The sequence below is a fragment of the Protopterus annectens genome, chromosome 16.part0, assembly GCF_019279795.1.
Source record: "Protopterus annectens isolate FY-2018-M chromosome 16.part0, PAN1.0, whole genome shotgun sequence".
Classification (NCBI taxonomy): domain Eukaryota; kingdom Metazoa; phylum Chordata; order Ceratodontiformes; family Protopteridae; genus Protopterus; species Protopterus annectens.
Genome location: NC_056750.1, coordinates 879,375,712 through 879,389,431, shown reverse-complemented (window position 1 = coordinate 879,389,431; position 13,720 = coordinate 879,375,712). Strand labels below are relative to the sequence as shown.

The 13,720-nt window shown below is 37.7% G+C and overlaps 1 protein-coding gene across 1 annotated transcript in view; it reads left to right on the top strand.

Moving 5' to 3' along the window:
- LOC122790677 overlaps positions 1-13,720 on the top strand; it is a 560,216-nt gene that overhangs the window by 319,054 nt on the left and 227,442 nt on the right. Inside the window, exon 12 of the mRNA XM_044058200.1 lies at positions 4,216-4,311. Within this exon, the coding sequence (XP_043914135.1) occupies positions 4,216-4,311 (96 nt within the window). The remainder of the gene's footprint in view (positions 1-4,215; positions 4,312-13,720) is intronic.

Below are 13,720 nucleotides of genomic sequence, written 5' to 3'. Positions count from 1 at the left end.
TTCCTGTTTGTTTATTATTTATTTAAATTTGTTGACCGGGAGTGTCCGACAGGACGTAGGTCCATTTTCAGCAGAGGCCCGGGGAGAAAAGCTCCACAGTTTAAATAAACAGACAGTAGTTACATTGGATTACATAGCGATTAACAATTTAACATAGTAATTACTTGCAACATATTTACAGATGAAGAACATAGTACATCAGTAGACAACTAGAATCTTTATATGTGAAGTACATAACAAACATTAACAAATGTTACAATGAGAAGTTCCTGCTATATAATAAGTACTAGGCTTATGAGCATCTGAGCTTGCTGTTAAGTTATTTTTTCTTTTCTTCTTCTACTTACTTTACTACCAAAATTCAATTCAGCAGAGCTTCTTATTACTTTACTGAAAATAAACAATTATGAACAAATTTGTTACTGTCGTTTACATCCTGCCTGGTAAAATACAGTTGTACTGGAATATATCCTACACTGGATATCCATAACAATTCCACAAGGAAAAATACTACTAAGTGATGTGAACGTCAATTGGTTGGACATAAACTCTAAGTCCCCTACATCTAGCATGGTTTCACACAATTGATTACTAGCCCCGCACATTATAGCAAGATATATAATTGTTAGACTGGATCTTAGTATCTGACCCTAGCAAATACACCACCACAGGTACCAAGTCAGACTCTGTCAGAGATCACCTCCCAGTCTATACAACCAGACATCTCACACATCCACTTAAACAGCATGTTTATAAAACAGCATGCACCCCTTCCAAAGTGTAACCCAGAAATGTTCATTACTACCTTGTCATATATTGACTGGAACTTCATAAAAATCCTCCCCTTAGATGATGCTTTAAATGAATTCAGTACAACTTTCCTGAATATCCTAAATAGCCTTGCACCTCCTAGAAGGAAGAGACTAAAAACAAGTAATGCAGTTTAGCTATCCAAAAAGAGTAGAATGCTAATGCAGGATGGAGAAAAATCTTGAAAAGAACGGTAAAGATATAAAAAGGCCACAATATCTTAAACTTTAGAATGCTTTGCTGTCATTACTAAAAAGCAAGTAAGTGAAGACAAACAGCTATACTATAAAAACCTTCCAGACAGCCTTTGAAGAAATCTTGCATCCCAGCCAAAAACTGAACCCTAACCCCTCTCCAAATAACTCGCCACTCAAAACTACAATCCAATTTACCTCTTATTTCATACATAGTATTGCATCTCTTACCATGGATTCTCCAACATCTAACCCCAACCCTGCCCAATGGCCACGTATCACGACAACCACTTTCACATTCAAACCTGTACCCACATCCTATATAGGACTGCTCTTGAACAAAACAAAACCATGCTGTACTTCAGCTGATGACCTTCCAATATCTTTAAAAAGCAGCCAGTAGCATTGCCAATCATTATAAATAGGTCAATCCAGGAATCCCACAAGGAGAAATTCAACAGACATTATTAACTTACAATCTTTTCCCTCTATCCAAAATACTTGAAAAATATATTCAGAAACAATTGCTAAAGTAACTCTTGCATCTGTATCTCCCATACAACATGACTTCCATCCTTCCCGTAATGCTAATAGTTTGCTTCTAACTTGTATAGATGCTGTCACTATAGCTAGAAATACCTACAAACTAGTCTGGTTCCTCATTTATAGGTTTGTATAAAGCCTTCAACACAGTTTATCACAGCAAACTTTCTCTTCAAATGTCCTCACTCTTGGCTTACCCTTCTGTGGTTCAAAAGCTACCTGTCCAATAGGTATCAGTAAAATGGCACTCAACCCTCTCCCTGTACCTCCTAGTTATCACCACTATACCACAAAGCTCTATCCTTGGTCCCCTCCTCTTTGTAATTTTCAGCAACAGTCTCTACACATCCACACAACAGGCCTCCCTAATACAGTGCACGGATGACTTAACACTCATTTGTACATCTGACAAAGTGGCACACCTCCATAGAATTACTCAGGAAGCTTTAAAAGCCACTGAAACATGGCTTTGTAAATCCAAAGAATTACTCAGGAAGCTTTAAAAGCCACTGAAACATGGCTTTGTAAATCACAACTCATGTTCAACCCCCAAAAAACAAATTACTGCTTTTTTCCTGTCTCTAATGAAAAAAACTAAATTTAAAGTCCTTTCTCCTGATGGTACAACGACTGAAGTCTCTTTTCATAGCAAATTATTAGGGTTGATAGTGATTAATCTTAAATTTGACCTTCATATACAAAATTGCATAAGAAATACTCAGAGCTACAAACTTTCTCATCAGTGCAACTAGAACTAAAATTGCCACTATTTATGTCCTCTGCACCTTCCTCTCCGGCACTCGCATCCTTATTAGCTTCCAGGCGTCACAAAATACAAAATCGGAACTTGAACAATGCTTTATCAAAATTGCTAAATTTGCAGCAAATAACCGTTTTAGAACCCCACCGCTGTATAGCACTCAAAAACATAAACTGGCTATAGTTGCCATCAACTAACATATGCACAGCTACTTACCATCAATAGAATTATCCAGCATCCATCTGCTTGTTCAGCACTAAAAAACATTCTACACAACTATGTTCCCAGTCGGGCATTATGGTCCAGTGACCACGAACGTCTGTCTGTTCACAAACCTATCAAATCTGCTGGGCATAATCTGTACTTGTACCGCATAATCTGTACTTGTACCATGTTTCTATGTCCTGGAACACCTTATTTCTATCCATCAGGTCAATACCCTCCCTCCTAGCCTTCAAAACCATTCTGCAAGACTTTCTAGCCAAAATCTGGCTCTGTTCTTTTATAACGCCAGGCTAAACGACATCCCTAAATGTGAACAAATATCTATTCATACCCTATATCTCCTTACTGACGCTTTTTTCAGTCACTTCCTAACTTCTATCCATTTTTCTCCCGACTTTCTGTCTAAATATACCATAAACCAGCTTTTCTTCTCACTTCATATTGCAGTTCCTGTTTGTTTTATACTAACTTACCTTTAATTTTTTCAATAAACTGGCTATGATTTCTCTAAATATAAACTTGTATCTATTCTTAACCAATGTTTTCATATTGTGTCTAATTTGATATAATATGATTATTTAAACTGAAGATGTTTTTGTATTATTTTTGAAGTTTGAAACATTATTGTTCTTAAAATGATTTGTAATACTTTGAAGTCTCCCCCGCCCCCAGGGACTCTGCTGAAAAATGGCTACAACCCAGTTGAACTTTCTCAGTAATTAAATGTCAACAAGTAAACAATAGGGTTACTAGAGGAAGGATGGGACTGAGGTGTTAGAATGCACAGCCTACAAAGTAATAATAAGGTTACTAGAGGAAGGATGGCACTGAGGTATTAGGATGCACAGCCTATAAAGTAATAATAAGGTTAATAGAGGAAGGATGGGACTGAGGTATTAGGATGCACAGCCTACAAAGTAATAATAAGGTTACTAGAGGAAGGATGGCACTGAGGTATTAGGATGCACAGCCTACAAAGTAATAATAAGGTTAATAGAGGAAGGATGGCACTGAGGTATTAGGATGCACAGCCTATAAAATAATAATAAGATTACTAGAGGACGGATGGAGATCGGGGTATTAGGATGCACAGCCTATAAAGCGATAGGTTCACTGCAAAGACTGGGTTGGGAAATTAGGAAACGCATCTTATCAATTTAGTTCATGAAATGAACAGGACTTTGGCCAGGAGGCCCTTGGGTGTTGCCTTATTGTGGTTCTGACTAGCACTGCATTGCACTTATTCTGGTTCTGGCAAGCACTGCATTGCATTTATTCTGCTTCTGACTAGCACTGAACTGCACAAGGGAAGTTTTTTTTGTGTATATTGGTTCTTCATTGTAGTTGTCCAATAGGTGTAATTTCCATTTTCAGAATTCATCACTCTGGTGTCCTTTAAAGTTAAAGGATGAATTTATCTTGGACTGTGTAATATAATTCAGGAAATCTATAATATGTTTCATAACTATCACTGATGGCTCTTGGTGTATTACACTGATCTATGTCTTCCCATGTTTACTGTGGGCTCTTAGTGTATCACACTGACTGATGTCTGCCCATGTTTACTGTGCTTTCCTAGCAAATTTAGTAGGCAACTTGGTGTTTTGCTCTCTTCATGTATGTTAAGTGTTGACACTTTAGCAGCCAGCATTTTTGTTTTATTTTTATATTTTATTATCCTAGGACAAGCTAAAAACAGCCTTATCGTCCTTGGAATTGAAAGTCGAGCATCTTAATGATTTACAAAACAAGAATGTGAAGGAACTGCGGGACATACATGTAAGTAGCATGACTTTAACGTGTTCTGTGCATCTTGAATGCATGTTGTCAGTAGCAAAGGTACGGGTGTATCTGCTGTGACTTAAGTCTGGCTGTCTGGCTAGTGACAAAAAAGTGAAACGTTTTGAAACCATAAAGAATCAGAAAACTGTACTGTTGGCAGGTCGGATAGCATGAGTTATTGTCAACATTCTATGAACAAGCAGTTCATAGAATACTTAAGGAATTATTTAAAAAATATTTTAATAGTATTAATTATTTAATAATAGCAATAGTAAGGTCATTAGAAATCTGTAAAAAAAATAATAATAAAATAAATTTACTGCAGTGCCAAAAGATAATTTTTGAGTGTGATGTAATGATTGAAAAACCCACACAGAAGCAAGGACTTGTTCCCCAAAATTTATTCTTAGTTCTTTCGCCTCAGACAATGACAAGACTTCATCAGATAAAAGTGTAAACTCAAATGAACTTTAAATACCTATGAAGACAGATGACATCAGCATCTTATTGCACATTTAAAGAGAAACATACAAAATTACTCTACAATACATATAGTAACATACACAATTACTCTAAAATACATATAGTAACATACATAAAAACCATATTATAAACCATTCAAATAGAAAAAAGAAAGTAAATAACAATAACTGTTGAATTTATCTACGTTCTGCTTTCAATTTTAAAATACATCCAATGGATGCCAGCTCATTCAACCCAGGCCAACCTATTGCTCTCAAACGTAAAATCCAGTAAAATTCCCTTTGCTCCAGAAAAAGTTGCCATGATCCACCCCTGGGGTTAGGTTTAACTTGTTCAATTACCACAAACTTAAATTGATGCTCAGGGAAATCCAATAAGTGCCGATATAGGGCATTGGTCATTTTTTTCTCATTTATTTCATACTTGTTCATAAATACGATTTTTTAATTTGCGCTCAGTCTTTCCGACATAAAATACCGGGCAGCATTGACACAGTGCCCCATATACTTAACCCTAAGCTATTACAATTGTACTTCCCTTTAATATTCAACTGGTAGCCATCAATATCGAAGAGTTCCCCAGTATTGATATAGGGACAAAAATGACAACACTCACATTTGGACATATGCCAAAGCTTCTTGTCTTTAAAATTGTGTGGGTAAAGTGGCCTGCCCATAAGATTCTTCAGGTTATTACCCCTCTTATATACAACTACTGGCTTAGAATCTATTTTGTTCCCTACCACACGGTCATCCATAAGCACAGACCAATTTTTTAAAAATAACATCCCTCACCTGTTTGAAGTCCACAGTAAATCTCGTAATAAAGGTCAACCTAAAATTACCATCAGCATTTTGTTGCACAATCAAATTACTTTCATGGACCACATTAGTATGCTCAGTAAAATTGTAAAAATCATCAGCTTCCAAGCTCATTATTTTTTACTTCCATTTTAATCTCCCTCACAAATTCTTTAGGATAGTCTCTTTTAAGAAACATCGATTCCAGTAAGGCACATTCATTTATAAAATCGTCAGATAATTATACCATCCTGGCAGTCCTGACAAATTGTCCTTTAACAGCTGCTTTCTTTTGGGACAATGGGTGTGAACTATCAAAATGCAAGAATGAGTTAGAGTATGTGGGCTTCCTGTAAATGGTAGAAACATAGCTACCATTACCCACATCTTTTACCAAATTTACATCCAAATAACGAATACATTCCTCATTTAACATAACTTTCAAAATCTCGGTAGTATTACTAATATATTCCAAGAATAATTCCACATCACTCTTCCCACCCTCCCAAATGATAAACAAATCATCCAGGTATCTCAAATACAATACACAATTCTGGAAAAGTGCATGTCCAAACAAAAAAACTACATTCCCATTCACACATAACAATATTAGTGTATAAGGGGCCACATGCTGCCCCCATTGCTACACCTCTTTGTTGTAGAAATGTTTGTTCATTAAAAAAGATGTAATTGTTAGTCAATACTAATTCCATAATTTCTACGTATACATTGATGTCACTTTGCAATAAGTCCTTCCTAAACAAATATTCTTCAAACCAATTCAAACCCACATCATGCAGTGGTTTGAAGTCACAGAAACATTGGTAGAATTAGTGCAAGTTATGTACAAGGCCCTGATGACTCAAGTGTGAACCATGTTCACTCTCACAGAGGGGTTCCCAGTGGGAGTTGGGTGTACATCAGGGTTTAGCTCTGAGCCCACCGCTGTTCCTACTGGTGATGGACTACATTAGCAAACAGGTCGGAGTGGCCAGATCAACAAAGTTGCTGTATGCAGACAATGTGCCATTACAGGCAGACTCTGAGCAAGACCTCCAGCAAAGGATAGGGCAGTGGAAAAACTGAAGGCACATGGGAAGAAACTGAGTATTGATAAGACAGTTGTAATGGCAGCAAATGGAGGAAATCAGGAAGAGCTGAGAATTCATACAGTCTGGAAAACCATGGAACAGGTGAACAGTTTCAAGTATATAGGAGGGGTGGCTGACAGGAGGGAAAGTCTGAATGAGAAGGTCAAGGCTAGAATCGGTGGAGCTGCAGCAAGCTGGTGCTGTATGTCAGAGACAGTTAGTGACAGAAGAATGTCAAAGAAGCTGAAAAGTAAAGTGTACAAAACAGTGGCATGGCCAGTACTTCTTTATGGTACTGAAACCTGGGTAGTAAAGGCAGAGCAGCTGAGGAAGCTAGAGGTGATGGGAAATGAAGTGCCTGAGAAGGGTGGTAGTATGCACACTGTGGGACAGATGAAGACATGAGGACATCAAAGCAGAAGCCAAAGTAGCTGCAATTGCAGAAAAGATCAAAGAGAACAGGTTATGGTGGTTTGGACACATGCAGAAAAGCAGAAGACAATCTGGTGAAGAAGGTTTGGGACAGGCAAGATGAATGCAAGAGGAAACAAGGGCATCCAGCAAAGGGGTGGATTTTGTGAGATAAGACTTACAACTGTCAGGCATGAGTGTCGAAAAGATTAGGAAAGTGGCATTGAACAGAGAGATGTGGGTGACACTGTACGTGGCACCCAGATGCCATGTAGAAAATGGGGGAAAAGGGGCTTGATGATGATGATGAATGACACTACGGTACAAAAAGTAAGCAATACAGTGCTTGGTTCACAAGTGAAAAATTGGAGATACTGTTATCTATTTAGTTGCTGCCCACAAGTAGGATGACAGTCCCTTTAAACTGTGTAATCCACAGTGATTGGTACTGTCTTCTGTTCTTTCAAGCAAGAAAACTTGGGTCTATATTAGAAAACTGAAAAGACTTTACTGCGAACGCTCACATGAGCGAAAATGCCGGTAATCGAACTTGCTATTGTGGGGAGCTGTGCCCCCCACACCCCACCGCTAACTATATATTCTAACTCCGAGGTTGCACTACAGTGAGGAAAGGCCAAATATCCCACTCCTCACTGTAACACCACCCCACAATCACAGTTTTGATTCCTGGCATTTTCGCTCATGTGAGCATTCACACTAAAGTCTTTTCGGTTTTCTCATACAGACCCGAAAACTTTTCTATATTAGAGACATGTTATAAAGGGTATGGCATCTAGGTCCAAGAAAGACATTGTTTCACTGTACTCATCAAGTACCTTTGGTATGTACCTGATCAGGAGTATGCAACAACTGAGTGTCCACAGGGATTCTTCACAAAAAGAATACTTACATGGTCTAAACAACATGGCCTATGCACAACCTGTCCCTGTACCCTATTTCCTAAAGATTGCCTGTCACTAATCTATGCCTGGCCTACAAAGCATCATCTGATGGAACCTGTTGCACATCCATAAAACAGCCAGCATCAGAATTACCTGATTTAAGGACCTAAACAACATCTGCAACATAAATAGGACATATTGGAGGGGCAGATATGTGTCTCGGAGATTATCCATTCTCAGGAATAGGCTTCCCATTCATGTAAAGCAGAGGTATTCACTAACCCACTTCAAGCATAATGTGGACCACTGGATATGGAATCAGAAGTTTTAGATGGGCAGCCAATAAATGATTGACAACTGTTACCCAAGTTTATATATACCCCATAAAAGAATCCTAGGGTATCATTTGTGAAGTATGACTAGGCTTAAAAAGGCCCCCTGGGGTTGTTAGTAGTCAAATATGAACCTATGTCAGGTTGCATTGACATTTGATTTTTTTTTGTTTAAATACTTAGTGTGAAATATCGTCAATACAACTAACTGACCTTCAGAAAGCTTTTTTTATGTCAAAGCATCTTTACAAACATGCTACAAGAATTAAACTAGTAAACATTAATTTCATATGAACAACCAACAGTCCAAGCAGGTACCTAAACACTTCAACTATTTTATAAACTAATATGTGCTAAGAATATATTTGATGAACGAATCTGATGATTGATGAACATGAAGTAGAGGCAGGTTCCTAGTAATGATCCCCTGTCTGGGGAATACAAAGCCATATTGTGATAGCATTTTGTCCGTCTATAAGGGTCACCAGTGAGGAATAATGGGCTATAGTCTGACCATCACTTGATGCGTATAACAAAGGTTGGGATGCACTGTACTGTTCATGGCTTGCTGTCTGAGTCATTTTAGAATTGCCTCCTCTTGGGACAGATCCAGTATCTGGTTAACCAAGCCAGCATAAGGATAAAGAGTGCAAAATATTATCTAATATATTGTACAAATAATTCTCCTAGAGATTTCACTTGAGCCGAGAGATGAAATATCCATAGTCTGATGCTGGCATTTGAAGCTTTTTTCATTAAGCTACAAAGAACAGGATATCATATTAACTTGATGGAAATACAGTTAAATATGACTTTTGCTCAGATATTCGTAAAACCTGTATTTTAATGATGTATTTGGATTGCTACTCAGCAAATAGTTATACTCTCCAGTAAACCTCTTTTCAGTTCTTCCTCGTGCAGTTCAGTAGATTCTAAAGAGGAACAATGTTATGTTTCATAAAGTATTTGCTTAAGTGTTTGGAGTACCACACACAAGATAGTTATACTGTTCAATAAAAGCCTTTCCATATTTATTTGTGATATCTATTAGTCTCTAAAGAAAGTGTCCATTTTTCATAAATATATGGGGTTTGCTTAAGCAAACTACCAATGTAGAAAGCTGTCTATAACTGTAGGAGGATGTAACCTCTGGTATCTTTGTGCAGCTGTCTATAGCTGTAGGAGGATGTAACCTCTGGTATTTTTGTGCAACTGTCTATAGCTGTAGGAGGATATAACCTCTGGTATCTTTGTGCAACTGTCTATATCTGTAGGAGGATGTAACCTCTGGTATCTTTGTGCAACTATCTGTAGCTGCAGGAGGATGTAACCTCTGGTATTGTCGGCAACTGTCTATAGCTTTAAGAGGCTGTTACCTCTGGTATCTTTGTGCAACTGTCTATAGCTGTAGGAGGATGTAACCTCTGTTATCTTTGTGCAACTGTCTATAGCTGTAGGAGGATGTAACCTCTGGTATCTTTGTGCAACTGTCTATAGCTGTAGGAGGATGTAACCTCTGGTATCTTTGTGCAACTGTCTATAGCTGTAGGAGGATGTAACCTCTGGTATCTTTGAACAACTGTCTATAGCTTTAGGAAGATGTAACCTCTGATATCTTTGTGCAACTGTCTATAGCTGTAGGAGGATGTAACCTCTGGCATCGTTGTGCAACTGTCTATAGCTTTAGGGGGATGTAACCTCTCTTATCTTTGTGCATCTGTCTATAGCTGTAAGAGGATGTAACTTCTGGTATCTTTGTGCAACTGTCTATAGCTGTAAGAGGATGTAACCTCTGGTATCTTTGTGCAACTGTCTATAGCTGTAGGAGGATGTAACCTCTGGTATCTTTGTGCAACTGTCGATAGCTGTAGGAGGATGTAACCTCTGGTATCTTTGTGCAACTGCCTATAGCTGTAGGAGGATATAACCTCTGGTATCTGTGCAACTGTCTGTAGCTTTAGGAGGATGTAACCTCTGGTATCTTTGTGCAACTGTCTAGCTGTAGGAGGATGTAACCTCTGGCATAGTTGTGCAACTGTCTATAGCTTTAGGGGATGTAACCTCTGGTATCTTTGTGCAACTGTCTATAGCTGTAGGAGGATGTAACCTCTGGTATCTTTGTGCAACTGTCTATAGCTGTAGGAGGATGTAACCTCTGGTATCTTTGTGCAACTGTCTGTAGCTGTAGGAGGATGTAACCTCTGGTATCTTTGTGCATCTGTCTATAGCTGTAAGAGGATGTAACTTCTGGTATCTTTGTGCAACTGTCTATAGCTGTAGGAGGATATAACCTCTGGTATCTTTGTGCAACTGTCTATAGCTGTAGGAGGATGTAACCTCTGGTATCTTTGTGCAACTGTCTATAGCTGTAGGAGGATGTAACCTCTGGTATCTTTGTGCAACTGTCTGTAGCTGTAGGAGGATGTAACCTCTGGTATCTTTGTGCAATTGTCTATAGCTGTAGGAGGATGTAACCTCTGGTATCTTTGTGCAACTGTCTATAGCTGTAGGAGGATGTAACCTCTGGTATCTTTGTGCAACTGTCTATAGCTGTAGGAGGATGTAACCTCTGGTATCTTTGTGCAACTGTCGATAGCTGTAGGAGGATGTAACCTCTGGTATCTTTGTGCAACTGTCGATAGCTGTAGGAGGATGTAACCTCTGGTATCTTTGTGCAACTGTCGATAGCTGTAGGAGGATGTAACCTCTGGTATCTTTGTGCAACTGTCGATAGCTGTAGGAGGATGTAACCTCTGATATCTTTGTGCAACTGTCGATAGCTGTAGGAGGATGTAACCTTTGGTATCTTTGTGTAACTGTCTATAGCTGTAGGAGGATGTAACCTCTGGTATCCTTGTGCAGAATGTTTTACTATCTTGTTTACTTTACTCCTAAGCTTTAGTGCTTTAAACCATTCCTTCAGGACTGGGTTACCCATGAGTTCTGCTTAGTTCCTAATTTAGGGAGTCAGTACCTCATGGCTAATTACCTCTGGGTATTTGACTGTGTTGTCTAATTCCCATTAATCATTAGTATATATACAATCACCCTGTGACTGTTTGAGTTGCTGTAGATCCGACACTTAGATTCCCCTAGTTTGTATTGGATCTGTGGTTTGTCTGGCAGCCTAATATCTTCACGGCTGATACCCAAACTTTCTTCACACCTATTACCTTATCCAGTGACTGCAATAGGTTCATTTAAGTAGATTGCTTATAGCCTAGCCTCAAAATCTGTTTGTCAGTGCTTAGAACATGAATAATTACTACCTAATTTTACCCCCCCCCCTTCCTGGGGCCCAATGCATTAAGTGAGACTGTTGTACTCCTCCATTCTTTAAGGTACTTGGGCAACACAGAGGGGTGCCACCTTAACACAGAGGGGTGCCACCTTAATGTCCCTGGGGTGCTGACATGTAGTATACCAGCTCCAATTCTGGACCAGGTAGGGGAGATTCTTGCACCCACCCATGTGTAACATCCTCAGTTGTCATTGAAACTAAAACCTGTTTACCCCCATCTAACCCTCGAACATTTAGGAATTATTCTAACGCAAACCTCCTACTACTGAGTGATGTCCTAGACAAAATTTCGTGGACTCCCTAAACCACATGAATTCCACTGGGAATGCAGAATTGCTCATAGAAACCCTATACCATCATGTAAACATTTGCACTGAGGCAGCTGAACCCACCCAGAGTAAGCACAGGACTAACGCAAAGAACAAGCCACCATGGTGGAATCTCAATAGCAACCAGTTGTTTAATGACAGAAAGAAAGCCATGGCCAAAACTAGGAAGTGCAGTGTCCATCAAGGCAAGAAATCCCTCATCAAACTATATATCCAACTTAGGAGTTATAGCAAGCCCAACAAATCCATATTTGAGGTAATGATAACCTCACAACAAAGGACAATGACAAAGCCTTTACTTGCGTCCACACCCTCAAAGGTAATATACAACAGTTTGCTGAACTAACTGTAAACAGAACGATGTATACCTTCATTAAACCAATGTATCAACTTCTTGAGTCAGTGATAACTTGGGTGGATGTAAATGATCTTACTGCATTTAGATAAAAGAATAGGGATTCTTTATTTAAAATATTATTTACAATGCAATCTACAACCTTACATATTTACAATTTATAGACTGTCCAATTTTATGTTCCTTTCTGTTATTGTCATACAATCATAAATCTTACATTTCATTATTGTGTTAAACTTCTATGTTTATTATCTTTATTTGCCCCCGCACTTTTAGTCTCCATTTAACATTAAACATGATTTCAATAATCCTTTCATTCCAAGTGGTCCATTCATAGTAAAATAATAATTTCTCTATTTTACTAGCATATTCCTTATTTTATGGATATAATGTCTACATATAATCATAAACATATTTATTTCAATTGCCTCCTTTATGTTTTCAGTGAACTTTTCTTCACATATTTTTCTCACAGTTTTGCAACCCTTATACATTGCAAGAAAACATGATCTTTAATTTCTTCTTTGACACAATATATACAAATTATTTTCACTGTTTTTACATTGCATATTTCCTTTTACTGGTGATTTGTTAATCAGTAATTTCCATAAATAAATCTTGACATTCTACTTGCTTATTACATCATGCTTTTTGTACTTTTATAGATTTAACTTTTTCATTCACTAGCACAAGGGTTGAGATAATAATATTGTATCATAATACTTTTATGCCACACTTTCCTCTCATTTTTTGTTTCATCGATTTTTATTTTCTATAAATAAGAGACATTTTTCTTGATGACTTTGACTTCTCATTTCTTCATTTATTTATTATTTTCCTCTTTTGGATTTTTTAACATAGCCCAGTGTCACTAACATTTGTCCTTTAGTAAAATTACGTGCAACCTCTCATTTTTATCATTTATCCAAAGCAAATCTTTATAAAAATTCAAAGAAGCAGCATAAACAATTGGGTTTATTAATCCTAAACCTCCGTCTTCTTTATCCGTATATAAGACTCATCTCTTCACTGGATTCAATCGTGAACCCCATATAAAAGAAAACAAAAAATACTTTTTCATAGGTTATTGGCAACATATAGACACTAGCTAAATATACAATATTTCCCACTATAACTTAATTAACTAAACTTTTTTTATGAAATTGTAGCTTGTATGTTTCCAAAAATAACAAAGCTCCTTTATTTCATCTGTTATCCTATTCCATTGTTCCGGACATTTGTACTCTCAAATCTTATTCCTAACGCAGAGATTTTTTCATCAAAATGATACCGCTCCTATTTTTACATCACCCAGCCCTTTGCTTGTTTCTTTATTTTAAGTCATGCCAATTATCTTTAAATAGTGATGTACATAATGTAACTTCATCCAGACTTTGTTTCT